The sequence below is a fragment of the Mercenaria mercenaria genome, chromosome 10, assembly GCF_021730395.1.
Source record: "Mercenaria mercenaria strain notata chromosome 10, MADL_Memer_1, whole genome shotgun sequence".
In the NCBI taxonomy this organism is placed as follows: domain Eukaryota; kingdom Metazoa; phylum Mollusca; class Bivalvia; order Venerida; family Veneridae; genus Mercenaria; species Mercenaria mercenaria.
The window spans coordinates 69124612-69151108 of record NC_069370.1 but is presented as its reverse complement, the minus strand read 5'-3'; the positions used below and the strand labels follow the sequence as shown (position 1 = coordinate 69151108).

The 26497-nt window shown below is 32.0% G+C and overlaps 1 protein-coding gene across 1 annotated transcript in view; it reads left to right on the top strand.

Moving 5' to 3' along the window:
• The window catches only part of LOC123560657 (uncharacterized), a 62209-nt gene that overhangs the window by 22152 nt on the left and 13560 nt on the right, over positions 1–26497 (top strand). Inside the window, exons 9-18 of the mRNA XM_053516966.1 lie at positions 4228–4305; positions 6155–6181; positions 11968–11992; positions 12732–12766; positions 14800–14827; positions 17462–17530; positions 20808–20936; positions 21614–21637; positions 24241–24296; positions 26249–26317. Of these exons, the coding sequence (XP_053372941.1) occupies positions 4228–4305; positions 6155–6181; positions 11968–11992; positions 12732–12766; positions 14800–14827; positions 17462–17530; positions 20808–20936; positions 21614–21637; positions 24241–24296; positions 26249–26317 (540 nt within the window). The remainder of the gene's footprint in view (positions 1–4227; positions 4306–6154; positions 6182–11967; positions 11993–12731; positions 12767–14799; positions 14828–17461; positions 17531–20807; positions 20937–21613; positions 21638–24240; positions 24297–26248; positions 26318–26497) is intronic.

Sequence of the window (26497 nt, the reverse complement as noted above, 5' to 3'; positions counted from 1 at the left end):
TTGTACCTTTTTCCAGTGTTTGGGTAATAGAAAAGATATTTGAAAAGATCTGTTATATAGGTTTCTACAAAGATTATAATTCTAAATCACACAATATTATATAAAATTTAATCAAAATATTTCTGAAGATGATATTGACATTTTATTACTTAAACAGTTTTTTACAGCAGGTCTTTTTCAAAAACCTTTCTACTATTTTCCAAGTTATATAAAACGTACTATTTTCTTGGGTCAAAAATATATCTGTTTCTATGTTACTGACAAGCAGATGAAAAGCTAGTCCTGACATCCTTTTGAAAATGTACACAAAAATTAAATTTTAAATTAATATATTTATATGAAATATTTTACTTTTATTATGTCATAAAATACAGACTGCTTTTGACTACAAATGATAGTGTGACATGAAACAGAAATCTTTATGGCTTATCTAAATGTTAAAATTTTCTTAGCAACACTAGGTTGCATACAAATGACATATTAGATTTTCATCTGCCAAACTTGAGATAGTTAACATATCAACATCTGATGCTGTAAAGACTGGTTACCCAAATTGACCAAATGAAATCTGTCCAAAGAGTGTCTGTTGGCTTTGTATGTCTGATTAATTGATATGAAGATCCTTTGTGTTAAACAGACATTACAGTCTCTAAACCGACACTTACTTGATCTATATTGTATTGAATGAAGACTTGTATTAAGTTGTAGCTAAGTTGCCATCCCCAAAGAAGGTTACCTTACTATAAATTAGTTTCTCCACACACACATCCACTGAGCTTTAATAATATTGATCCAAGCCTCAAAGGAACTTCCAAAGGTCTCTATTTTGCTGGAGCAGCCTTGTCCCTGATATTCCATCACTCTTACAATTGAACAATTCAATGTGACTGCTAGTGTGCTCCTGAAACTCTAGTATCTTTTTTGGAACAATCATAACATGATGATTTAGATGAAAATCTTTTATTTCATTTCTGTTTGCATTTGTTTTTACTTCAGGTGCTGGTGATTATTATGGCCAACTGTTAACTAACAATAGTCCTCATCTTGTCTTGCTTTATTGACCTGACAAGTGACCTCTTGTATTATGAACTTTAATATCTAAAAAATAATGATACACTTTTTTGCTTGAGGGGGTGGGGGGCGCATTTCTACACATTTATAGTAATAGCAGTCAGGTCTGTTCTGTACTAATGTATTTTAGTATACAAGAGAGGACTGAGATTTCACACAAAAATTAGTCCACTGAAAAAAAATAATTTCACACCACATGTATATTTCTTAATACTCATTACATGTCTGCTTACAATTCTGTTGTATGGCTGAAATGTTGGAGAAGTAAAATACAGACATTTTTTGAATTTAAGAAATAGGTAGTACAATTGCTCTACCAACACCAATGTGACACTGCACATCAAAGATCTTTGAAACTCAATGCATACCTGTAATATGCTGGTGTGAAATCATAGCCTCTCTTGTTTTAGAAATAGGAAATTTTTAGAAATAGTATCTTATCCATTTTCATGAACTTTATAGGTAAAGTTACTAGCTGAAGAGTATAAGCCCTTTGGTCGACCAGGTGGTGGCGCTCCAGTAGTAAGTCATGACCTTGACTTTGACCTTGGGTTTCTATATGCAGTTGAAACATGTTATCTCAAATTCCATTGAACAGAATTTTTTTTTCTTTCATATACATAGTACAAAGAGTAGTAGGCCATTTGAAACATATTTATGCATGTTTTTATTTTTTTAAATTTTTTTTATTGTTTTTTTTTTTTTATTTGCAATACATCCCTTTATGTAGGCAACTCATTTTTAGCTCATCTGATTTTTTGAAAAAAAATTAGTTATTGTCATCACTTGATCGGCGTCGGCGTTGCCTCGTTAAGTTTTATGTTTAGGTCAGCTTTTCTCCTAAACTATCAAAGCTATTGCTTTGAAAATTGCAACACTTGTCCACCATCATAAGCTGACCCTGTACAGCAAGAAACATAACTCCACCCTGCTTTTTGCAAGATTTATGGCCCCTTTTGTACTTAGAAAATATCAGATTTCTTGGTTAAGTTTTATGTTTAGGTCAACTTTTCTCCTAAACTATCAAAGCTATTGCTTTGAAACTTGCAACACTTGTTCACCATCATAAGCTGACCCTGTACATCAAGAAAGATAACTTCATCCTGCTTTTTGCAAGAATTATTGCCCCTTTTGGACTTGGTTAAGTTTTATGTTTAGGTTTTCTCATAAACTATCAAAGCTGTTGCTTTGAAACTTGCAACTGTTGTTCACCATCATAAGCTGACCCTGTACAGCAAAAAACATAACTCCATCCTATATTTTGCAAGATTTATGGCTCCTTTTGTACTTAGAAAATATCAGATTTCTTGGTTAAGGTTATGTTTAGGTCAACTTTTTCTCTTAAACTATCAAGGCTATTGCTTTGAAACTTGCAGCACTTGTTCGCCATCATAAGCTGACCCTGTACTTCAAGAAACATAACTCCATCCTGCTTTTTGCAATAATTATTGCCCCTTTTGGTTTTCTTGGGTGAGTATTATGTTTAAGTCAGCTTTTCTCATAAACTATCAAAGCTATTGCTTTAAAACTTGCAACAGTTTTTCACCATCATAAGCGGATGCTGTACATCAAGAAACATAACTCTATCCTGCTTTTTGCAAGAATGATGGCCCTTTTTGGACTTAGAAAATCATGGGTAGGACAATATTTCTCTTATACAAAAAAATCAGACGAGCGTCAGCACCCGCAAGGCAGTGCTCTTGTTACTTGGATATAAGTATAGAGACATAATTACACATCTTTTTTACTGACAGAACTTAAGGTTCCATTACCACAGCAACAGTATGTCTAATTTGATTTATATGAAGTGAAAATACATACATTAAGATGAATCTTTGATGGGATTACAAAGTTTCTTGGAGATAACAGAAATTTTGAGATACGTAGGTTTTCAACTGTAATTACGTTTCTCTTTTCTTTTATATATTTATCTCCCCTAACAGTTCCTGATAGTAACCTTTTTATGATTTATGATTTTGGACTTCTTCCCAGATTGTTCTTTACCATTTTGTAACATTTTGTAACAATTTGTAATGGTTGACAACATAACATGGCCTACTGAAATACAAAAAATTTGACCTTTAATATATTTGTTACTCTGGGTCAATGATGTAATGACTTTGCAATAAATTTTTCACCACACCCAAATCATTTTGGGTATTGTAAATTTAGTGTAGAAAAGAACTCATTTTGACGTCCTTGACAAAGGAGATAGTGATAATAAAATCATAAATATGTGTCAAAAATTCCTGATTATCTCAGTACCAGTGCTGCCATTTCATTTCAACGATTTCAGAAAGTTTGAAGATGACAAATATCTGATAAAAACGTTGATAGAGGGTTACAAAGTACCATAAATTTAATAACATTATCTTTTTACTTGTGTCATTTTCTACACTTGAGAGTATTACTGTTTCCCACTTAAAAACTCAAAATGAACCTCTTGTTCCAAATTTACAAGCTTTGAACCACTGACCCAGTTAAATGCTTGGGTCAGTGAATGGACTTGGTTATTGACAAGGGCTACAGCGCAAATTGGTTTTCTGGAATTGTTCTCGTCACTTTCCTTTATTACTCGTTTCTGTAGTGTATACATGCTTATGTGCATGGATGCATCTGTCCAATCTTTTCCTTACTGTAGTGTTAAAATGCCTGGAATTCTTACATATACATTATATACTCAGTCTATGCTTTATCCCCTCCAACCTTCCAATGTTGTACCTAGCAAATATCTTAGTGCATTGTGTATCCTGTAATTTAACTTTGAAGTTGTTTTCATTTTCTGTTTTAAGTATAACTATAAGAAAAATATTTTGAATAAAGTGTTTTTATTTTCAGTTTTAAGTATAACTATGAAATGCTCTAATATCTTTTGGATAATGAAAAAGAGGTGACACATGTATCAATTAAACAAAAACCATTTAAAATATCACAGTTATTACTATTTTTAGATACTTACGTTTCTCCGCATTAAAAATAGTCATTTCATACAGTTCCTTTTAAAGATTCATAAAAATAATAATTTCTGCTTTACGGAATATAATACTTTTTAAAACAAAATCCTAGAATGAAATGTTTGTAATTAAATTACCATTCTGTTAAAAAGATATGATCTTCATAATTTTATATGCATTATTTTACATTTTTTTCGTTTAGGGTGATAATAGAAAAATGAAATTTACAGAACATCAACTGCATAAATCACCAGAGCCAAAATATCATGTACCGCAGGGGGTTAGTATCACTTATTAACGTGTGTAGACGCACCTTATTCCTTTTTCATCATCAAGTTTTATCAGAGCTGAAAAAATGTTCTGTTGCCTTATTTACTAGACTTCATGATTATTTTTTGAGAAAACAGCCTGGACAATTTTTTTTTAGGTGACATAATATGCTGTGATAATTAAGTCAGATATATCCAAGGACATTATAGCGGACACAGTGGTCCAGTGGTAACACTGTCTGACTACAAAACCAGGACTCGTGAGTTTGAGCTCCAACTCTTCAAACTTAGAATTACTAACATTGGGATAAGAGTCCCATGACTGTATGAGTGCTTTACATCTGGCAGGCTAAAGAACCAGGGAAGCTTCTGGAACTGAAGTATCTTCAGTATCTTGCACTTTCCTTCCACTAACATTACAATCAGTCTTCTGGCTGAGTCATCCATAAGGGTTACCAGTGGCAACTATAAATAAGCTTACAAACAGCGAGGACAGTTAAGTCACGTATATGCACTGATTGTCAAGTCACGTATATGCAGTGATTGTAAGTCATGTGTATGTACTGCCCTCTTGGTCATGTTAAGAGTTCAAACCCTGGGTTTGGTGTTTCACAGAATAGCCATAAGTGTTTTTGCCTCAACTTCTGATATATGTTGTGAAGTTTTCACTTTATTTAGTTACATTTAGAAAAAGGAATGCTATGAAATTGACAAACACTGGTACAATGCAGAACTAAAAGAATATTGAATAAAGTCTATACTGAGCTAATCAACACATTAAAGTCCTATTACAATTTTTAAAAAAAATCAGTTTGTAATTTGAATTATTTCATTCTGTGAAAAAAAGCATCTTTGCTATATTGATAAAATAGTTTTCATTTATTTGAATACAAGAAGTCAGTTAACAACAGGACATTTTTTCTTATGTTGATTGTTTTTTTCTTCACAGAATTAACATTTTTAACAGTTTCAGGAATCCAGTTTATTATAAAACTTGATTGATAATTTTTTCAGCATTCAGCACAGACTGGTGGTGGTTGCATGATATATTTATGATATGTTTATTACTTTGTTTTATTTTATTTCCAGTTTTATTATTCCAGATTATATTTTTTTTTTTATATTTTCAGTTGTGTTAGTATGTCTATCTGTTCATGTTACTGTTTTTAAGGATTTGTGTTTCATTATATTAAAAAAGGGCAGTTTCTTAAACTTCAAAATTTCTTGCTTTAAAAAAATTTCCTGTTAAACAAAATAAAGTATCTTTTGCACAGCTACAATTATGTGACTGTAAAACTGAGCTAAGAATATGAGAAACATGATATTAAAAATTTGTCAATATCTTTTCTCAACAAAATGTCTTTCCAAAGATAGCCCCCATTTAATATAATGGCACACATTTATGCATATAGTATGATTTAGGATGGTTAGGAGTCAGGTATAGGGATTTGGCTGTGCTTGCCCTCTGTTCAGAATTTAAAGATTTCTCTCAGCTTAAAACATGTAGTGAAACGTAATTCTTGTGAAGAGTTGTCTAACTGATGTGTAGTTTTAGTACACCTGAAATTCCCAAAAGCTCTTTGCTTACACACACACACATATATATATACCCTTTCCATTGAAACAGCTAGGCTTTGATAAAGGGGCATAGGATATCAGTAACAAAAGCTCTATTTTTAAACTACTTCAAGAGCAGGAAAAGGTTTTGGAAGTAATTTTTGAAATTAACTTACAATTTCATTTTTACAAAGCTTTTTATTTTTCAAGAATCATAACTTTTTGAACTGTAGTAATGTATAAAAGATGTGCAGATTTTTTTACCGTGTTAGTATTGGACTAAATCTTTTTCTTGTCACATAGGCATACAAACTTAGAGCCTATTCTGCCGTAAGTGTTACATTGTTACAATTGTTGTTAGCTTTTGCTGGGCAAGAAATTGCTTTGCAAGGGAAAAAGAAATCTTTCAATTTTTTTTGTCAATTTAAATGCAGCTTGTATGTCTTGCTTTCAGCATTTTTGAAATGTGTAAATATTTTTGGGTCTTTTAAATTACAGCTTCAATGTCTTGCTGTTTGCAATTTATAGATATGCTTGTGTTTGTTGATATTTGGAAAAAGAATGTTTGCCCTATTTGGAGAATCTGTATAGTCTCCTTGTCATTGTCATAGTATCATCCAAATCACCAGCATCTTCATCCTCATTTTGCTCTTCATTCCATGTTTTAAATTGATCTCTTTTGTCTTTATCCAAATCACCAGCATCTTCATCTGCTTTTAGCTCCTTATTCCATGCTTTAGTTTTACTTGTTTTGTCTTTATCCAAATCACCAGCATCTTCATACTCATTTAGCTCTTTATTCCATGTTTTAAATTGATCTGTTTTCTCTTTATCCAGATCACCAGCATCTTCATCCTCATTTAGCTCTTTATTCCATGCTTTAGATTGATCTGTTTTGTCTTTATCAACATCACCAGCATCTTCATCTGCATTTAGCTCTTTATTCCATGCTTTAGTTTGACTTGTTTTGTCTTTATCCAAATCACCAGCATCTTCATACTTATTTAGCTCTTTATTCCATGTTTTAAATTGATCTGTTTTGTCTTTATCCAGGTCACCAGCATCTTCACCCTCATTTAGCTCTTTATTCCATGCTTTAGATTGGCCTGTTTTGTCTTTATCCAAATCACCAGCATCTTCATCCTCATTTAGATCTTTATTCCATGCTTTAGATTGGTCTGTTTTGTCTTTGTTCAAATCACCAGCATCTATATCCTCATTTAGCTGTTTATTCCCTGCTTTAGATTGATCTGTTTTGTCTTTATCAACATCACCAGCATCTTTATGCTCATTTAGCTCTTTATTCCATGCTTTGGATTGATCTGTTTTGTCTTTATCAACATCATCAGCATCTTTATGCTCATGTAGCTCTTTATTCCATAATTTAGATTGATCTGTTTTGTCTTTATCAACCTTACCAGCATCTTTATCCTCATTTAGCTCTTTAAATCATGCTTTGGACATACCTGTTTTGTCTTTATCAACATCACCAGCATCCTTATCCTTATTTAGCTCTTCAGTCTGTGCTTTACGAAACCAAAAGTGGAAATACTCATAGATTACATGCTCCAGTGGTAAATGTGCCAGATAGTGTTACATGAAAGTGTATAATATATAGGGTATAATTAATATTTTAAATATTAAAGACTTTTATTAGAGTTTTTTTATTAAGTTTAGTTGTTTTTTTTTGTAATTAAGCATGATTTTCAAACTTAATCTAATTTGCATATTATCTAGATGTACATGTCCAATTAGTGATACCCAGGTATTTTACTGTTATTTTGCAACTAATCGACAAATTTCCCTAAAATTTTTGACTTTCTGTGGTAGTTAATATATGGCTTAATTAGTTCATAGTATTTTAAATTTTTCAATAAATAGCATCAACACAACGTTACTATGAAATGTCACTTTAAGGTCACTGATTTTGTATGACCTATGTGGGTACGAAACCACACCTTGGGTGTAGAATTCTTCTTGTAAGGAAGCAGTCCAGTTGGCTTACAAAAGGTCAGTGGTTCTTATCCTGGGGGTTCTTGCCTGTACCTGAAAAATACCTGGAGGGGTTCCTGGGGTCTACCTCCACCATCAAAAGATAGAAATGTTACAATATCACCTGAATTGTGTTGGTGTGACTCTAAACTCAACAAAAACAAAAGCTTTGCCTTATATTCTGTTGCCTCATCATCATCATCTTCTTTGCTGTATTTTTCTTATCGTTTATCTTTTTTTTCACCAACTTCTTCTTATTCTTACATCAACTGTTTTTGTTTCATTCATTTGAAGATTCTTTGATCTTTGCAGTTGTTTTAGCTTGACTATTTGAAAAAAAAAATGCAGCCTGTGTGTCTGTGTCAGCGTTCCGATTTTGGAACATTTCTGTATGTAAGTCGGTATCTCTGAGTAACATATTATGGGAGATGATTGAAACTTCACACACTTGTTTAATTCGATAAACTGACTTACATTGCACAGGTTTCATAACTCTGTTCTGCTTTTTTACAAAAATATGCACCTGTTTCAACTTAGCAATTTTGGTTAAGTTTTTGTATGTAAGCTGAAAGCTCTGTACCCACTAATGGCAATTAATTGAAACTTCACACACTTGTCCACTGTGACAACCTGACATGCATTGTACAGGTTCAGTAAGTTTGTTTTTCATTTCTACAAAATTGTGTCCCTTTTTCGACTTTTATATTCATTCAAATGATAAGGCTGTTGAAAAATAGAGCACTGATGTCCTCTGACAGCTCTTGTCCTCTTTAGTTTTTGCACTATAATAATCATAACTCCCAGATATTATAGTGTTTCAGTTTTTTACCAGTGTTTTTCTTCTTCATCTGTTTGTCATCTTTTTTATTTTATTTTCACATTCGTGAACAGGTTAATGTTTTTGTTTTGCTGCTTGATTTGTTTGAGGATTTTTGGCAACTTTAACTGCTTCAGTCTTAACCAGATTGTTACTTAAGACAGGTTCAAGGATGCCTTTCAACTCTTGTAAATGTTTTGGGAGTTCTTAGCACTCTTGCAAAAAGTGTTGTGGTTTCAAAATTGTAACTTAAACCATAACCTTTTGTGTTTTGATTTTGTAATGTATAATTATAGTGCTGTACCACATAATTGGACTAAGTGAAGTCTATTTAATCTGTATGGTAGATGTTGCTGATAGCTCTGGGATTTTTTTCTCAATTTATTTATCTTATAGTTACCAGTGTTTGATGAAGACCTATTTTCCAACTTTGATCGGGCAGAGGTATTTGGGTAGTGAGAAATATTATGCTTCAAAATACATACCGTAGCTAATAATACAGTGTACACGCATATTAATAAATATTCCAATCACAAGTAAAACTTCAATAATTATGTAAAAAAAAAAAAAAGAATTTCTGATCTTCTGTAAAATTAGAGAAAATTCCAAAAGTTAAAACTACCAAAATCAATAGTATGACAATAACCTGCATAATGTTCATTCTGGGACATTTTGTTACCATTGTGATGGGATTATTTTTTAGCTTCCAGCTGATAACTGCAGTAAATTGGAGAATAGCATTCCATTTATAAAAAAGAAAATTGGAGAAGATTGTTCTTTAAATAAATTGATAAATTGAACAATCCATTGATGAAGAACCTGAACAAAACAAGGGTTGATCTAGAAGAAATATCACAGCGGATGCCTCAGAAAATACAGATAATGTAAAGACAAAAACAAAAATTCTTACCTGAAATCATGATGTCACAAACTTTTTAATGGCAGATGAAAGAAATACATTATGTTGCAATATTGAAAATTCATAATTATGATTTTGCGCAATAGCTTCTTGCTAATTTTTGATTGTCTATTAATTTTTATTATGTTTTTCTGTTTTTGAAACATTGTTTTTAATTGCAGCAAAATAATATCTAGGATATACTTTGAATTTCTGTATATCTAAAACAAAACAGTCCTAGAAAATAATATTTAAGAAGGTAATCAAGATTAAAGTGACAGTTACATTCTTTTACAGTTTTCATAAAAATACAATGATGAAATTTATGAGTTGCATGAACTTAGTGATATTACCTCTGGATAAGCCCACATATGAGCCGCACCATGAGAAAACCAGCATAATGCATTTGCAACCAGCATGGATCCAGACCATTTGCGCAGTCTGGTCAGGATCCATGTTGTTCGCTAACAGTTTCTCTAATTGCAGAAGGCTTTGAAAGCAAACAGCATGAATCCTGTCAATCCTGATTAAGTATTGTAACTTTAGAATGAAATTGTAACTTTGTTAGAAAGTTACAAAAGCTATGTGTACTTCACAGCATTTTCAAATATATTAAGAGTTTTGTTTTATGCACTATATTTTTCACACAGTTTCTTTAACAATATCACTAACTTTGATTTTTGCATCTTGTATAATATTTTTACACAGAATATATCTTTTTCACATCAATGCTGTTTAATTGTATAAGGCAGTCTGTTAGAACATGAGGGCATAGCCCAAAACTATAAAACACAGAGGCAGACCAATGGAAGGTCATCCGACCAACAATTTTGCTCTGCTTTCCAGCTCATCCTAAAACATGAGTTCAAGTGGAGCTAGAAGTATAGGTGGATGGTCTGGCATTCATTATACACCATTTGAAGCTTTCTTTAAACAACTTATTCTCATTGTTTCTTGATTGATCTTCACCAAACTTTGTCAGAAGCATAATGTTTGGCTTAGTTGCATTTAGGGACTGCAACAGCTAAAAATAGAAAACCTTCAAATGTCTTCTTCTTATTAACTGCTGCATGTACCTTTAACAAATTTGTTTTAACAGTTCAACTTGTCTGACAAAGGGGTCACTTGAACTAAATTTGAAAAGCCTTTAAATAACTTCTTCTTAAGAATCACTTGATGGATGTTCACCAAACTTGGTCGGAAACATACTTAAGGTATTAGGTCACTAATAGAGAACCTCCTTTTTGAAGAGTATTCAATTCCTACCATAAACATACTTTTACTGCAATTCTTAGGAGGGCGTAGGTTCAAACCCTACTGGGACCAAATTTATTTTCCCTTATTTTCCTTTTTTCTAGTAAGTTTTTACTTCTTTCAAGACTTATTATTGATTTCTTGTACAAAAATGGAAAAAGATGAATCTTATAAGCGATTTCTTGGTGTTCAAAGTGAATTTACTACTTAAACAGAAGGGGTAGAGTTACATATCTTAAAAAGTATCGAGTTACACGCAGTGAAAGTTCTCTATTTTGCTTTCACTCTTAGATTATATATTGTGGAAGAAATTTAGGTAGGTTTTACGTCTGCCCTAAGATTATTTTTAACTGGAGTAAGCAAAATTCAAAACAGAAACACAGCATTCGACCTTATTTTTTCAATGTTGAAGTATGAATTCTGTCTCATTAAATCCGTTTACTTGAGGCACCATAGAAAAAAGGATATTGACATTTTTTATTTGTATTTTATAATTGTTTACCAATAGTTTGATGTTTCTTTTATTAAAATTAATGGTCAAATAAGTTTTCTGCAATCGTTTTGGATAGTGGCTATCACTTTGAAAAATGTCTCTACTTAAGCTTGAGGAGATACCATAAGTTATACAAAATTTATAAAAAAACGGCACGGTAAAAGTTGTTCAAAAATTGCAAAAATATGCAAAACACGGTTACCTTTCAGAAAATACCAAGCAAAGGCCATATTGTAAACATTACTACTAGTGACCTAATACCTTAAATCACCTTTTTCAAGTTTGTGTAAGAGGATCTGCTTGACTGTCCTGGTCTGCCATACCTGAAAGTAGGAAAAAAAATCAGACAATGAACAGTTTGATTGATGTTCACCAAATTTGGTCAAACTTGAGATTATGAGAATTGTAACATTTCCATAAAAGAGCTAGTCAAGTATATCTGTGTTAACTGGAAGTCAAAGTGTTGTACATAATCAGAACAAAAGATGAAGAATCAAGCACTTGCATAAATTGTTTTGAACTATTATAAACAGAATTGACTTTAAACATTTTTCCTTGAAAGTACATCACTTCATGAGACAGTATACTTTAATGTTAGAACTTCCAATCTCATAAAAAGGAAAGTGTCTATTATTTTATTGTATTTTTAAATTATTTTTCAGATGAAGTACGCAGATGAAGACAGAGGTATGCCTGCTTTAACGTTTTTTAATTATAACTTTGAATATTTTGTTTTCATATTAATTTAAAAAAAGATTCTCTTGTTATCCCAGCACTCAGTTATCATTATGTTTGTAATGAGGACTCCAGTTGCGTGGTTGAGTCTGTTGACCTCAAATCACTTGCCTCTAATTGCTGTGGGTTTTAAACCCTGCAAGGATATTAGGGAGTCATCTGTCTGGGTTACAGAGGGTTTCTGGTTCTACCCAGGTGCCAGTTTGTGACTGAAAGAATGCCTCATTCTGTAAAAGGGGACTTTCATTGCCCTAAAAGAGGGTAAGTCCTTGTATATCCTAAACTGTTTAACACAACAAACACAGATGCACATTTTCTTTGTCAAGTTTAGAACAGACACTGTGTCAAGGTCATTTGAACTTCACCTCTGTTTAATGTTATGAAGTTGACAGTTACTTTTGAAGAATAAACATCTGATTGTTATTTTGAAATGTTCACCATGACAATTTGATAAAAAACACTATGTCTGAAATCATTTTGTCCCCCACCTCTGATTCATGTGGAGAAGTTGACAGTTACTTGCATAGAACAGGTTACTACTGGTATAGAATCCAGGAACACTGGTTAGTTTAACTGCTCAACTTAACATAATTGGCACAAGATTTGAATCAATTTTGTGTCAATACTTTCTATTAATATGAGTAGTAAAATAATGTTTCTTTTATTGAAGCAATTTTATTGTCTTTTACAGGAATGGACTATATGGTAAGAAATAGTATGGAACAGGTAGTGTGTATAATACATTAACACAACAGTAAAGTATGAGACATTAAACATTGGTGGGAGGGGGAATGATTCAGAAGTTATTCATGAGCTTTATGATAAAATCCTCTTGGAAGAAATTGAGGTAAATCTTTTTGTGAAACATAGGCCAAAAGTGGGTTTGGATATTGAACATTTTAAGTTTAACAAATGCTAAAAATATGGGATATCCATCCTCTCTTTTGACAGAAATATATGGCTGGTTGCAAGACAACTGTAAGCTAGAGTTAAGTGAGAGTTACTGTGATCTGCCGATCAAACGGGTTGCATGAAATGCTTCTTAGGTAACCATTATATTTCTTGGCCAAACTATGGCTGGGTTGCACGACGAAATTCTAATGATTTCTCAGTGGACACTTCTTGTACAAACCTGGTTGTTAGTAGGTTTATCGTTGTGTCAAAGCATATTTCATTTATGTAATTGGTTTGTTTACAATTGTACATGAGGTAAATTAAAGTATGTCTGTGTTTGATTACATATTTGTTTACCTGGATATGTTTGAGTAACTTGATAGAAATTTAAGGAGAGAGCGCATTGTAGGAGACAGAACTAATACAGGCCTCCTCCTTCTGAAACAGTATCTTCGCATTGTTGCATTTACTTTCTATGATCTTATGGTTCTCTACAAGCTCAAAACTTCTTTCTCATAAGGAGAAAATAACACGACCTTTTGCCTGGACATCTTCAATCTGATAATGCTATACCATGTATATACATACACCTACTATACATGTAAATGCTTCAATAAACATGATTCGCCAATCATCCATAACTCGAATGAGTGAGACTTGAAATTTTCATGCGCAACTCGTTTGACTCCGGGATAATCTGAGATTATAGCTAGATAACACAACCCGCCGCTTAACGTTGATCTGCGAGTAATCGGGCGATCTGTCCTGCAACTGGCCAATAATCTTGCGTTCAAAAAGGAATTATGATTTCATGCACATTCAGCTTACGAATAATGTACAAAAATGCAGTTAAAATAGATATTTTGCATGACTGTAAGGTATGTTTAAGGGGTAGAATGTTAGTATGATAAGGTCTTTAGACTAGGGTGTGATCAAAAGCTTGAATGAAAATCCACTAAAAAAGGCTGTTATGGAATATGCAAAGGAATCATTTGGTCACATGTCATGTCTGAAAGAAAAAAACAGTAAAGTATCATACATTCTTAAATAGAAGATACTGGTAAAAGGAACTAAAAATGTTCTGGCAGAGTGCACTTGCTAATGGCAAAATTGTTTTATTTTTAGCAGTTGGTTTGGTGCTTTTGAATTTAGAAAGTCTTTTGATGCATTGATAGTTGCTGTGTTTCTGAGGCCTGTTTCATGAAGTTTCATAAAATTAAAACTGATAAAAAGTGTTTCATGAAATATCCTAGCTTTTACTTCAAGGACAGATTTTTGAGACAGCAGAAGTTAAAATGTATACAAAAAATGCTTTGCAAACATCTGTACTTGGGAGAGAATGAAGGATGACACTCTGGAACTTTCGTGAAGCAGGCCATAGACCTAGAAGGCATTGATTTGATTCTTTGTCTGCAATATATGACGTGGCAGGAAATTGCATACATGCTGTATCTAAGTTTTGGTTATAGTTTTGATTGATATGACATGCAACAGCTTGTCTTTTAAGAAGTAAACAAACATATTTTCTGGAAGGATGAGCCGTGTATTGGAGAGGCTTTAAGTCATGCAGATTAACTTTTAACAACAGTGCTTATATATTTAATCACTTGTTCTTCATAATAAGTTTAGAAAATTATGCATTTATTAGTAAATTTCCTTTTCACAAAGAAGTAACTATTATTATTGAAGAATTTATTTTCCAAAAAGCAATATACTGAAATAAACACATAGTGTTTCAGACATTCGACAAATTAAACTTAATTTATAATGTTCATTACTCTTGCAATGTGTTATATTTCTGTTGAAGAAAATATGGCAGTTTTTTATGAAAGAGTCTATTAATGTGTTTTTTATTTAATTTACAGAGGAACAGCATGCCAGAAAGAAGAGAAGGTAATGTACTTTAACTTTTTTTATACTTGTCTGATCCAAAACCCCAAATTTCACAACTATTAAACCTTTACCCCAACTTACAGTTTAAGTAACTGAGGATCTAATAATATGGTGAAATGAATTATGTGGTTAAGGTATAAAGTACTGATATCAGTTTACGGTTTGTAGATGACAACTTTGAACTGAAATTTCAGATTTGATAAGAGAAAACTCTAGAATGAAATTTCACTTATTTAAAGATTTTGTCCTCTGTTCTATAGAAATTGATTGTGAACTTACAGAAACTACATAGTAAGTAGCATGTAACAATATCTACATGCATTTTGTGAATGAGTGTGACTTAAGTGTAAACTTTGTTTGAATTTTAATCTTTTTTGTACAAGCCATTGAAATGATTAATAATCCTACCTATACACAGTCAAATACATAAATTTTTTAATATTTCATATTGTCAAAAGAATTTTCAGTTCAAAAGTATTATTTACAGTCAGTAGTTAAGGTGGATAAATATTGTATTGGTGAAAGGTAGTAAAACATTAACATTGTGCTTTTAAGATTTTAAGTGTATACCCTTTAATCTTTACCATTAAAGGTGAAAGGAATAGAGGTATAAAAATGGTATATATCTTGGAATGCTTGAATTTAAGTATGTTAAATAGGTCTATAGGAAAGTATTACAAAAAATGTAATGGTCATAAAAAAGACAGCTTTTAAAATATTTAATATTCAAGGTATTAAATACATTGTACTTGTATTAATTGTGATATAATACTTATGTGATGAAAAAAATTGATATTAAAAACTTAAAATTTTGAAAAATATTAATGTTTGAAAGGCTATTTTTAGCACTTTAATCAAACAAAATATTTAAAAAGGCTTAACGGTCTCCTGTATAAGTATGGCCTGTATTATGTACACTCACTGAAGGGGTTATCAGCTTAAAGCTTAGAAACTGAGAGTGCACTGATAATTGAGTAAATATATGTTTAAACATGTTCATTTGTAAATAAAATAACATTGACAAAACATACTAGTTACTGGGGTAGTCATTTCAAAGAGGAAACTATACTTCAAGAAAATAGGAATAACAGATATTATAATCTAAACTATAAAACAAGTGTGACAGGATACTCTTTAAAATTTGAAATTTTATGATTAAGTATGAAGCCAAATAATGGTAGGTGATTTTCTATCTTAAAGTATTTGTCAGTCTGAAGATACTGTAAATTATGGGTTTAATAGTTTCAGTTTTTAGTAAAAAAAGCAGTTTGATTGTGTGGAATTGAATGGTCTGTCATTATGTATAGGTTAGCACAGACAGGCTTTACATCAATTTCAAAATTGATTACTTAAGCACTTTTAGAATAAGAATTGGGCTTAACACAAAGTCAGATTTGCATTTTCATTGAGACACTCAAACTTTTAAGTACAATGTTTTAAAATGAAATGGACTTGAAACACTAAATTTTCTTCCTTTTCCTATCCTTGGTATATTACTTCAGTTATTGTGATGGAAGTTTGCATGAATGATTCTTCAACATTTACAGACAGCTTAGCAATGCCATAACATCCCCTGAAAATGTACCAAGTGCTGGCAATTAAAGGAGGTTATGGTACCTACAGTGAGACAAATATAACATAAACATTTACTATTTTATGTTCCTTAGTCTAAGTCTTTAAACATTGATAAACTTGCAGGGATAAAAATTATTGGAAAAAATTGTATCTCTTTCACAAATTTAAGTTTAAAAATGAGATACAGTTTCATATTGAGCACAATTTTGTGAAATGAAAGATTTTAAATCTGTGACTGGATTTTATTGCCAGGTAGGGTCCATTATAAGACTGTTAAACAAAATTTTGCATGTTTGACCCCAGAGCATACCTTGTGTGTGAAATAATTTGTCTTTTATTTCCAAGTATTGTGGTGAAGTTGTGAGTTTCTTTCAGAAAACACTTGATAGGTTAACTGACTCACTTCACTTGATAGGTTAACTGACTCACTTCACACTTGATAGGTTAACTGACTCACTTCACACTTGATAGGTTAACTGACTCACTTCACATAATTGAAATATTGTTGAAAAACAGTGTTATACCAAACAAATTAATTCATTGCCATTGAAGCTATCCTATGCATACTTAATGGTCACTATTCCAAGTATGTAGGTGATATGTGGGCTTAACTTTCATTTACATTGTAAGTTGAGAAACTATAATTATATTTTTTTAAATGAACAATTAGTGTAACTTGATCAATGAGATTGTATTAAATGTCACAGATCTATTGTTTCACTTTATTGTTTATAGAATTTAAAGTTTATAATATATTGACATGCATATCAACTATTTGGCCTATTTTCAGATATCATTTTGACATTAAACTCAACTTGAAGTAAAGGAAAATAGTTTAAAGAAGGGTGCAAACAAAAATGAAAATAAACTTTTGAAGTAGATAAAAAGTGCAATGACAAACAGTTGTTATAAGATTTTGCATCGATAGAACAATCTGTAATACTATTGATGATATGTAAAGTCACATAGAATTAAATTATTGATGCTAGATCAGCTTATTTTGAGTGATTGATCTGATAATTAAAATATTATTTACTTTTCTGTGATCATTTTCTGTAGCATTTGGTAGAGCGGCAACAATGCCGATGGTCAGAACTTCTTATTCTGATTCGTACCGTCCAAGAACTGGTATGTCATTATTTGGAGTACTTCTTCATTCTTTACGTGCAACAGAATTTCTTTGCATGTTTTTGTACTTGGTTCTGAACACTTACTTGTGTTTCTGAACACCATTTCTGAACACACTGCCTTTAATTGTTCTAGTGGAACACAAGTTTTGTAACGTTCTGGTGGAAACACAAACTTAGTCATTTAGTCATTCTCTTCTGTACAGCAAGGGGAAACTTTTGCAGTCATTCTTTTCTGTCTATTCAATTAAAGAAGAAGGTACTGAAAAAAAAACTGTAACAAATATATATATATATGGAGGAAATCTGTAAATGATGACTGTAAGAACTTTGAACTTTTAAACTGAAACTTTTGAAACTTTTACCAGCTGTTAACTAACCACTGATAAATTTTGATTCAAAATATTTATCTTGATGGGAAACACTAGTATGATGTTTTGACATTACTGTAAAGACTTTTTAGTGTTGATAATCCTTAACTTATACATCTGTTTTTCTAAGTCTTCTAAAATGTCAAAATATAAACCAGTAGAAGTTAATCGGCTGTTAAATTTCGAACAACTGGGTCCTGCTTGCATAGTTCGATCCAGAGAGAGATTTTTCAAGAGTTTCTTAGCTTAGCAAGACACTTCTACCAGAAACAGTTTTGCTTATAATGGAGAAGTCAGGTCCTTGTGGAGAGCGACCGTAATTTATTAATGACAGCAGATAGCTGGAACAGTCTTAAAATCAAACAAAAACTGCCTTTTGTTTATTGTAAGAGTATTATTTCACATGAACACAATTTTGAAGAACCTTCTTTATGAACAAAGTGATTTCCAGTACTTACACTTCTTTGTTTGTGATTTAGCAGAGTATTTGTTCAAAATATAATCATTCAGAAATGAAATGTAAAGTAGTGGATTTTCAATCCAGAATGTTTAATGTAGTTTAATGTAGTACAATATCTATCAGAATATCATCATCAAGGTATATGTATTTCAGCAGACTGATATTCAATCCACAATCTTCAAGAAATGTACTTTAGTGGATTTTTAATCCAGAATGTTTAATTTTGTGGAGTATTTATTCAGAATATTTTCATAAAGGAATGTAATTAAGTGGATTTTTTATGCCCCCAAAGGTGGGCGTATTTAAATCACACTGTCTGTCCATTTGTGTGTGTGTCTACGAACAACTTAAATGAAAGAGAGGGCCATCTAACAGTAAAGAGAACAATAGCTTCAATCCATTAACAATAGATTATAGGGCCAGGGCCCCCTATTCAAACAAAAGAAAATAACAAAAGAAATGACCCTCTCCTTCATTTTGGTAGGGCGTCCGTCCATCTGTGTAAATTCTTGTCTGGGCTGTAACTCTGTCATCCATGAAGGGATTTTGAAATAACTTGGCATAAATGTTCACCATTGTGAGACAACGTGTCATTCGCAAGACCAGACCCCTAGTTCAAGGTCAAGGTCACACTTAGAGGTTGAAGGTTAACAAGGTCTGTTTCTTGTGCGGTCCATAACTCTGCCATCCATGAAGGGATTTTGAAATAACTTGGCATAAATGTTTACCATAATGAGGTGATTTGTCATGTGCAAGACCCTGACCCCTAGCTTGAAGGTCAGGGTCACACTTAGAAGTCAAAGGTTAACAGGATCTGTTTCATGTCCGATCCATAACTCTGCCATTGATGAAGGGATTTTGAAATTACTTGGCATAAAGATTCCTCACAAAAAGATGACATGTCATGTGCAAGATCCAGACCCCTAACTCTAAGGTCAAGGTCACACTTAGAGGTTAAAGGTTAACATGGTCAGTTTCTCTGCTATTGATGAAAGGATTTTAAAATTACATGGCATAAGTTTTCCCTTTATTGAGATGACATGTCATGCGCAAGACATAGACTCCTAGCTCAAAGGTCAAGGTCACACTTAGAAGTCAAAGGTGTTTCTTTTCTGGTCAATAACTCTGCCTTTTATCAAGGGATTTGAAAATAAGTTGACACAAATGTTAACCATATTGAGAAGGCGTGTCACGCTTTAATATGACCCAGGACTTTTGGGTCAAGGTCAAGGTCACGAAATGATGTGTGTTTTTTTGGGTGCAGACAACTGTAGCATTCTTGGGCATGCTTTGGGGGCATTTGTCACCAAAAGTGACAGAGCTCTCTTGTTTTTGTCACCAATTATAAAGAAATGTAACTTAGTGTGTTTTTTAGTGCAGAAAAATTATTATGTTTAATGTGGTTGTTCATTTATCCAAGATAAAATATAATCCAGAGACATTTTTTTTTATCTAGAGTGCATAATTTAGTGCATTTTCTGTTTAGAGGCGTCTGCATCCCAAATATGTCATAGTTGAGTAGTATTACAGTACAACCTCTCCAGAGCGGCCCTCTCTTAAGCAGAAACCTTTTTATAACAACATCATCAAAATTTCCCTAAGCTGAAATATACTATCAAATTTACCTCTCCAGAACAACAACCTCTACATAACAGTCAGTATTTGTATCTCCCAAAGGGTGTTGCTCTACAGAGGTTGCACTGTATATCTATTGCATAAGGTATTATAAGTGCGATTTTGTGATAAAATACATTACTTATTTTATAAGCAACTAAAGTAGACTTAATTAATTGAGTAAAATTTTATTTTCAGTATTTCAAAAATAATACATCATTATTCTGTCTAATAAACACATGTTATCAGTTTTTTCTCAGAGTAATGTTTCTTAAGGTGTCAGTCAGCAAAATTTGGTTAAAAATCAGTACTTGCTTTATAATTTATTCACAATATTTTGTTATGTTGACACAAGCACTGGAAGAGTATGTCATTTTGATTGTCACAGTTCACTCAGTTTTGTTTTTAATTAGGTTAATGTATAAACCTCATTTACTTTCAAAGGAAACCTAATAAGATTGATTAGTTCATATTTTACATGATAAATTAAAGGAGTCACAAGGCAGTTGTCTGCAGTATAAATGAACAACTTCTTTAGTTTTATTTCGGGTTTTCTGTAAACCTGAAATGTTAGATGCACTTGATGTATGTTTTTGACTAGAGGGTAGTGGGGATGATAGAGATATTTTATGAAAACTATGGGTTAATGAGATCTGGAATTTTTGAGGTAATTTTATTGGAGCAAAAAACAGAAAAATTTAGGAAAGCAAATACAAATTGTATGGCGGGAAAACTTACTGTTGGGCATTTACATCAGACAAATTAAAAACGTTGTAGATAATTGTAATGTAGTAGCTTTGTACTCATTGGTTGAGTCTTGCTCACTACTTCAGACATACTTAGGGAACAGGAGCGCGAGATTAGCGAGCTCCGACGTGACATAAATCAGCTGGAGCGCCATCCTGATTATCATCACGAGCATGACCGTCGCCATGATGACTATAGGGAACCTGGTAAAATGGGTACGTGTCTTGAAGCTTCATGTACTGAGCATACATGTGCATAAATCAAATAGAATAGCCTTTAACACGTATTATAACTTCTTTTGTAATCAGTAGTTAGAAAACTAGATTATAGTTATAATTATGTTCCAATTTCATGGGAGACATTTTGTTCCTGTCTTCAACGTTTATCTGTTTGTGTATAGTGTAGCAAAATTGATTAGGTCATAAAAATTATAAAAATTAACAGCATATGAAAAGTATATCTTATGCAATATTTCTGCATTTAAGAAAAGTAATAGATGTTGAATCAATCAAAGCAGAGACTTTAGAAGTCTTTTATACAAATAAAATACATTGGTTGGATTAATAATTTTGCTTTGGTCTGTGGGGACTGTTGAGTTTCTCGGTGTGTATGTGTGGTGGATTGATTTGATTAATTTCGTGTAAAACTCAGTTCTTTTTGACACATTAAAGAAAAGAAACATGTAACTTTTATTACATAAGTGTGATAAAAGATCTTTAATATAGAAGATAAACGAGTTGTATCGACTGATAGTACAAGTCCTGGTGTTTAAGACAAGAGAAGACATAGGTTCTCAATGCCAAATTTGAAGTTTGTACAATAATGATAATTGATGAATATATGAAAAATCTGTTTGTTTTCTGATGGAAAGAAATTTGATTTTTCGTTTCAGCTGACAGGAATAACAATATAAATGGTAGGTCTCTTCCATTTTCATACACTCAGTCTTCTAGAGTGAGAAAACGTAAGGGATTCATCAAACATATCATTCTGTTGTCTCATCATTGTCAATTAATTAGTCTCGACTTCGATCACAATGTGATTAGTCCACACACAGGCGATATTCAAGATTTCAACTTATAATACCAATGTTGTGGTGTTGTATGAATATACAGTATAATGAACGTTAAACATAATTCATTTTTTAAGATACGAAATCAACTTGTCATTACGGGTCTGCTACCTTAATTGAACTGTGTAAATATCTGGTATATGAAATTAATGATTTAAACTAAAACATAATATTTGGTATCTGTCATGCTGATTCATACTCAACAGAGAGATAGGAATGTTGAAATGGTTCTAAATAACCAGCAAAAATCTTTTTCTGCAATTCATTTCTGTAATTCAGTGTTATCACATTATAATATATTTGAAAATGTAGGTATACTGAAAACTCCATAATTTGATTTTGATGAGATATTACCGAGTTTTCATTAACCCAGGCTATTTTTATTCCTGCATGTTTTACTGCTAGAATAATATATTTGTTTTTAGAGTAGAAAACTGTTGTTCAGAGAAACTTGAAACTAAATATTAAGCTGATTGGCATAGCTTTTAGATATCAGATTTTAAATTTATTGATGGTTGAATGTGCATTAAATACCTTTTTATACATATAATGTGAGCATCTAGGGCATGTGCCAGCAGGAGGCAGGCAGGTGGTATCCACTAAAGTTGCCCATTCTCTAACTTTTAACTGTCTTTTTCAGTGTTCACCAAACTTGGTCACAATGTTAATGGTTATAATATCTCATAGAAGTAAATTTTGATTACCAGCTGAATTGGCCTGGAGGATCTGGAGTTATGGCATTTGAATACATAAAAATTGTAAAAACTTATATAGTGTACAGTAAACTCTCTTACTTGAGTTGTTCTTATTCATTGTTCATCGAACTTAGTCAGAATGTTTATCATGGGCATTATATCTTAGCCAAATTCAATAACCAGAAGGATAGTCTTTGTTTCTCTGGAGTTATAGCCCTTGAATTAGTCAAAATTGAGGAAATTGATAACTAGTCAGCTTAATAAGTAGAGTATTTCAAAAGTCAAAGTGATTTGTTGTGACGGGTGTTTACTGTGACAGTTTGCCAATCTTGTTGCAAATTAAAGAAAGTTTAGTTTTAAGATGTAATGACAATGTAACAATAGTAATTTATTATTACTCCTTTAATTTGGTACAATTTTAGTAACTAACTTCTGTCTGTTACTAGCACTTTAATTATGGAACTATTAGGTTTTTTTGTATACGTTTCTCCAAGAAGTCATCTGATATTTTCACAGAACCACAAGCTATTTCATATGATGCTGTAACTAGCACCTAAACAATTGTCACGTTTGTACAGATTTAAAGTTGAGACACAGTTAAAAGCAGTTTTTGAGACACAGTAGAAACAACTTTCACGTATTTCCTTCACTCCTAGAACAAGTTATATTTTCAGTCTGACAGAGTCTGTGCATATATACACGTTCCTACATTAAACACTTAAACAGGATTGTTTTCTTTTCAGTGGAAAGAAAAACAGCTTTCACATGAATGGATATTTTTTCATTTATGTATAATTCATACGCTTACATAGTTGTCTCAGAGATGTTTGTGCATTTTGTATGCATAAAAAGTTAGTTGCTGTTGTATGCTTAAAATGTGTGTTGTAACTGTAAATTTGTTTTCAGTATGCGCTAGAGCTAATAATGTACTTCAGACATTGTAGTTTTTCTTAACATTTTAGATAAGTAATTTTGGTTACTTAAGAAATTTTAAATGCTTCTCTGTAATAAATATTAGGATTTTTCTTCTTAAAAATTATATACCATTACCATTGGAAGTTGATGACCGTAACAAAATAAAGCTAGATAAATGCCTGTACAAAGTGTACATCAATTAAGCCAAAGAATAAAAAATGATCAAAATAAAATTTTACTTTACTGAGAAAATCAGCTGATGCAGTATTAAAAAAGTGCTCAGTTTGTATGTGAAACTCCTTTGCACAGATATCTGCACCAATCAAAATATGTCCTTCTAATACATTGTACCATGACAGTCCAGTATTGAAATGAATGCAAATATAGACACAGATCACAAATTTGGTGCAGAGAAATTTTTATGACAGCCAGAAAGGAATACATTTTTTATGCTGATTTTATTCTTGACTTTATGTTCACTGTGTGCAAATGGTATATGTCCAAGTTAGAACCCAAGATTATAAAGCTGAGTTTGGAGACAAATCTCAAACTACAGCATCTGACAGATTTTTAGAAACTGACCAGTGATACAGTTGCATCCAAACTCAGTTTTATAAAATTGAAACCAGGAAAATATGCTGTTTTAATACTGCACACTTACTATGAGAAACAAGTTTAACTTGCTGTAAAAAGATTTGATTTTCTATAAACTATCAATATTTTCATACTTGCCTTCTTTTTTTTTAGCAAAATTGAACATGCAGTGATTGCAGTTTTTGAATCCAATCTTTGCCTCCTAAATCTGTTAGCCTGTCCTTACTTCTGTTCTTTTTTCAGAAATGTTGCATGACCAGGCCAAACAGATGAGACACCTAGAGCATGAGATTGAAAGGGTGGGTAAAAAAACTTTAACATTAATATCCTTGTCATCTCCAGCATCCATCTAAAGTTTGACAGTAACATTTTAATCAATATTTGAAGTAGGATATTTTAGTTATATCAGTTTCATTTTCATCATCAGAAATACAGATATTATAATTATGATACACAGGTTTGTTGCCCATCATTAAACATTTGCATACTTGTATATGTAAATGTCCAACCTCATATGTGTGAGGGGGAGGCATTCAATATGAGATGGGTTTTATAAAAAATTTATCATGTCAGACTTTACTATTACAGGCATTGTCATTATGTAAACTTGACTAGAAATCATTCTTTTTATTTTATTCATTAATATCACAGCATTTCATTCATATACATTCCTTTCTTTTATTAGAATGGTACTGATCATGTAAGTCATTGATACACAGAAAGTGCCATTTCATCCATTTTTCATCTTTTGCACTGTGCATGCATGTTGGGTCAGTCAAAAAGTGTTTTTTATAATATGGGTTGATTAAAAAGTTTCGTTCATTTGTTGCACAATGTTACATAATATATGTTCAGGACAACCAGAAAACAAACAATCAATTTTGTCCATATTTCATATAATTTGCAGTATTTCTGTGTATATGTAGATACCAGAAATTATAAATCATTTTCAGTCTTTGGCACCAGAATAGCATTTTATTAAATAGGTTGAGGGTGGCTTAAGAATATAATGTAAAAAGGTTTTATGTACATGCAGAAAATAAGTAGGTAATTATATGAACTTTCTTATATTATTTTCATCATGCAGTGTCATTAAGCATCAGTCACCCAGTTACTTCATATATATTCACCATAATGTATCAAACATTTTAAAAGAATTAAAATGCGCTTATCATGATAGTGATTTCTGTTTTTCACTGTAGGTGGTGGTTTGTGTGTGAAGATGTGTATACCTGTATATTTTTATGTTTGTTTTTATTTAACCCCTTACCTGTGAAACCAGAGTAGAGTTACAGTCCATCCATTGGTCCTGTCGCACAAAATAGGATCTTGTAATAACTTAAGAAGTACAATTTTTTTTTCATGAAACTTAGCACACAGGTAGATGACAATATTGATCATTGTACATTCTTTTATCTTGTCCACAAAGAGTGTAACCGCAATAACTTCTTAATTCTATTATTTTGTAGTTTTGGTAACAAATATGGTTGTTGTGGCAACAGATTTTCTAAAAACGTGATGAAAAATGGATCCAGTAATAACTTAAAAAGTACAGGAGATTTTTTCACTGAAACTTGTCATATAGGTAGAAGACAGTATGGAGAACAGGCAATTCATTTCACTTCCTGTTTGTTCATCTTTTCATCCATCGGTCTGGCCATCTGTCACAGTTGGTGAATTCTGCCGTTCTTTATAAGAGATGTTTTCATGGTACCTGGGACATTATATAAAACTCAAAATGGGGAGTATGCACATCTTTTTATTTTGTCCGTTTTAGTCTGTTTGACTGTCTGCCCTTTCATTGGTCAAGAAAAGAAAGATCCTGCTTTAATTTTAAAAGTACAAGAGTTTTTTTTCATGAAACTGGCTTTATGAGGGGTTATTTAGAGAATATGCAGGTCCTTCAATTTAGTTTCAATGTAAAAATGTGGTGACAGATATCTTTCCAGTAAGGGACTTATATTGCTCAACAAAATTCTTGTTTTATGTGTCTGTTTGTATATATATGTGTCTGTTGGTATATGTATGTGTGTGGAGGTATTTTTGTGTGAAATGGATGTGGAATGAATGTATTTCATTGATTCATTAGAGATTATATGTGATCACAGACCTAGATTTCTACATTGTAAGGTTATACAGAAACAAATCTTGTTTAAACATACCTATTCATGCTAGTTAAATGGTCTAAAAGTATATAATTTGTACATCATCTGAAAGTTTATATTCTAACTGTATGTTCATATTTATTTAGTTAAAAGAACCACATCTCTTAAAGCCAGCTGGCAAGCCTACATGGCCTTTAATTGACACTGATATGAAGGTATTTTCAAGCATATATGGGTGATTTTTTGGCTCTCAGCATATGCACTTGGGTATATTAGGGACCTTCACTGAACTTCTTTAAAATCATAGACTTTGGTTTTGGAATCGGGTTAAAAGATTTTGAAATGGCTCAGTGGTTAAGAGTTTGATACTGGGAGGTAGTGTTTGTTCACTCTGA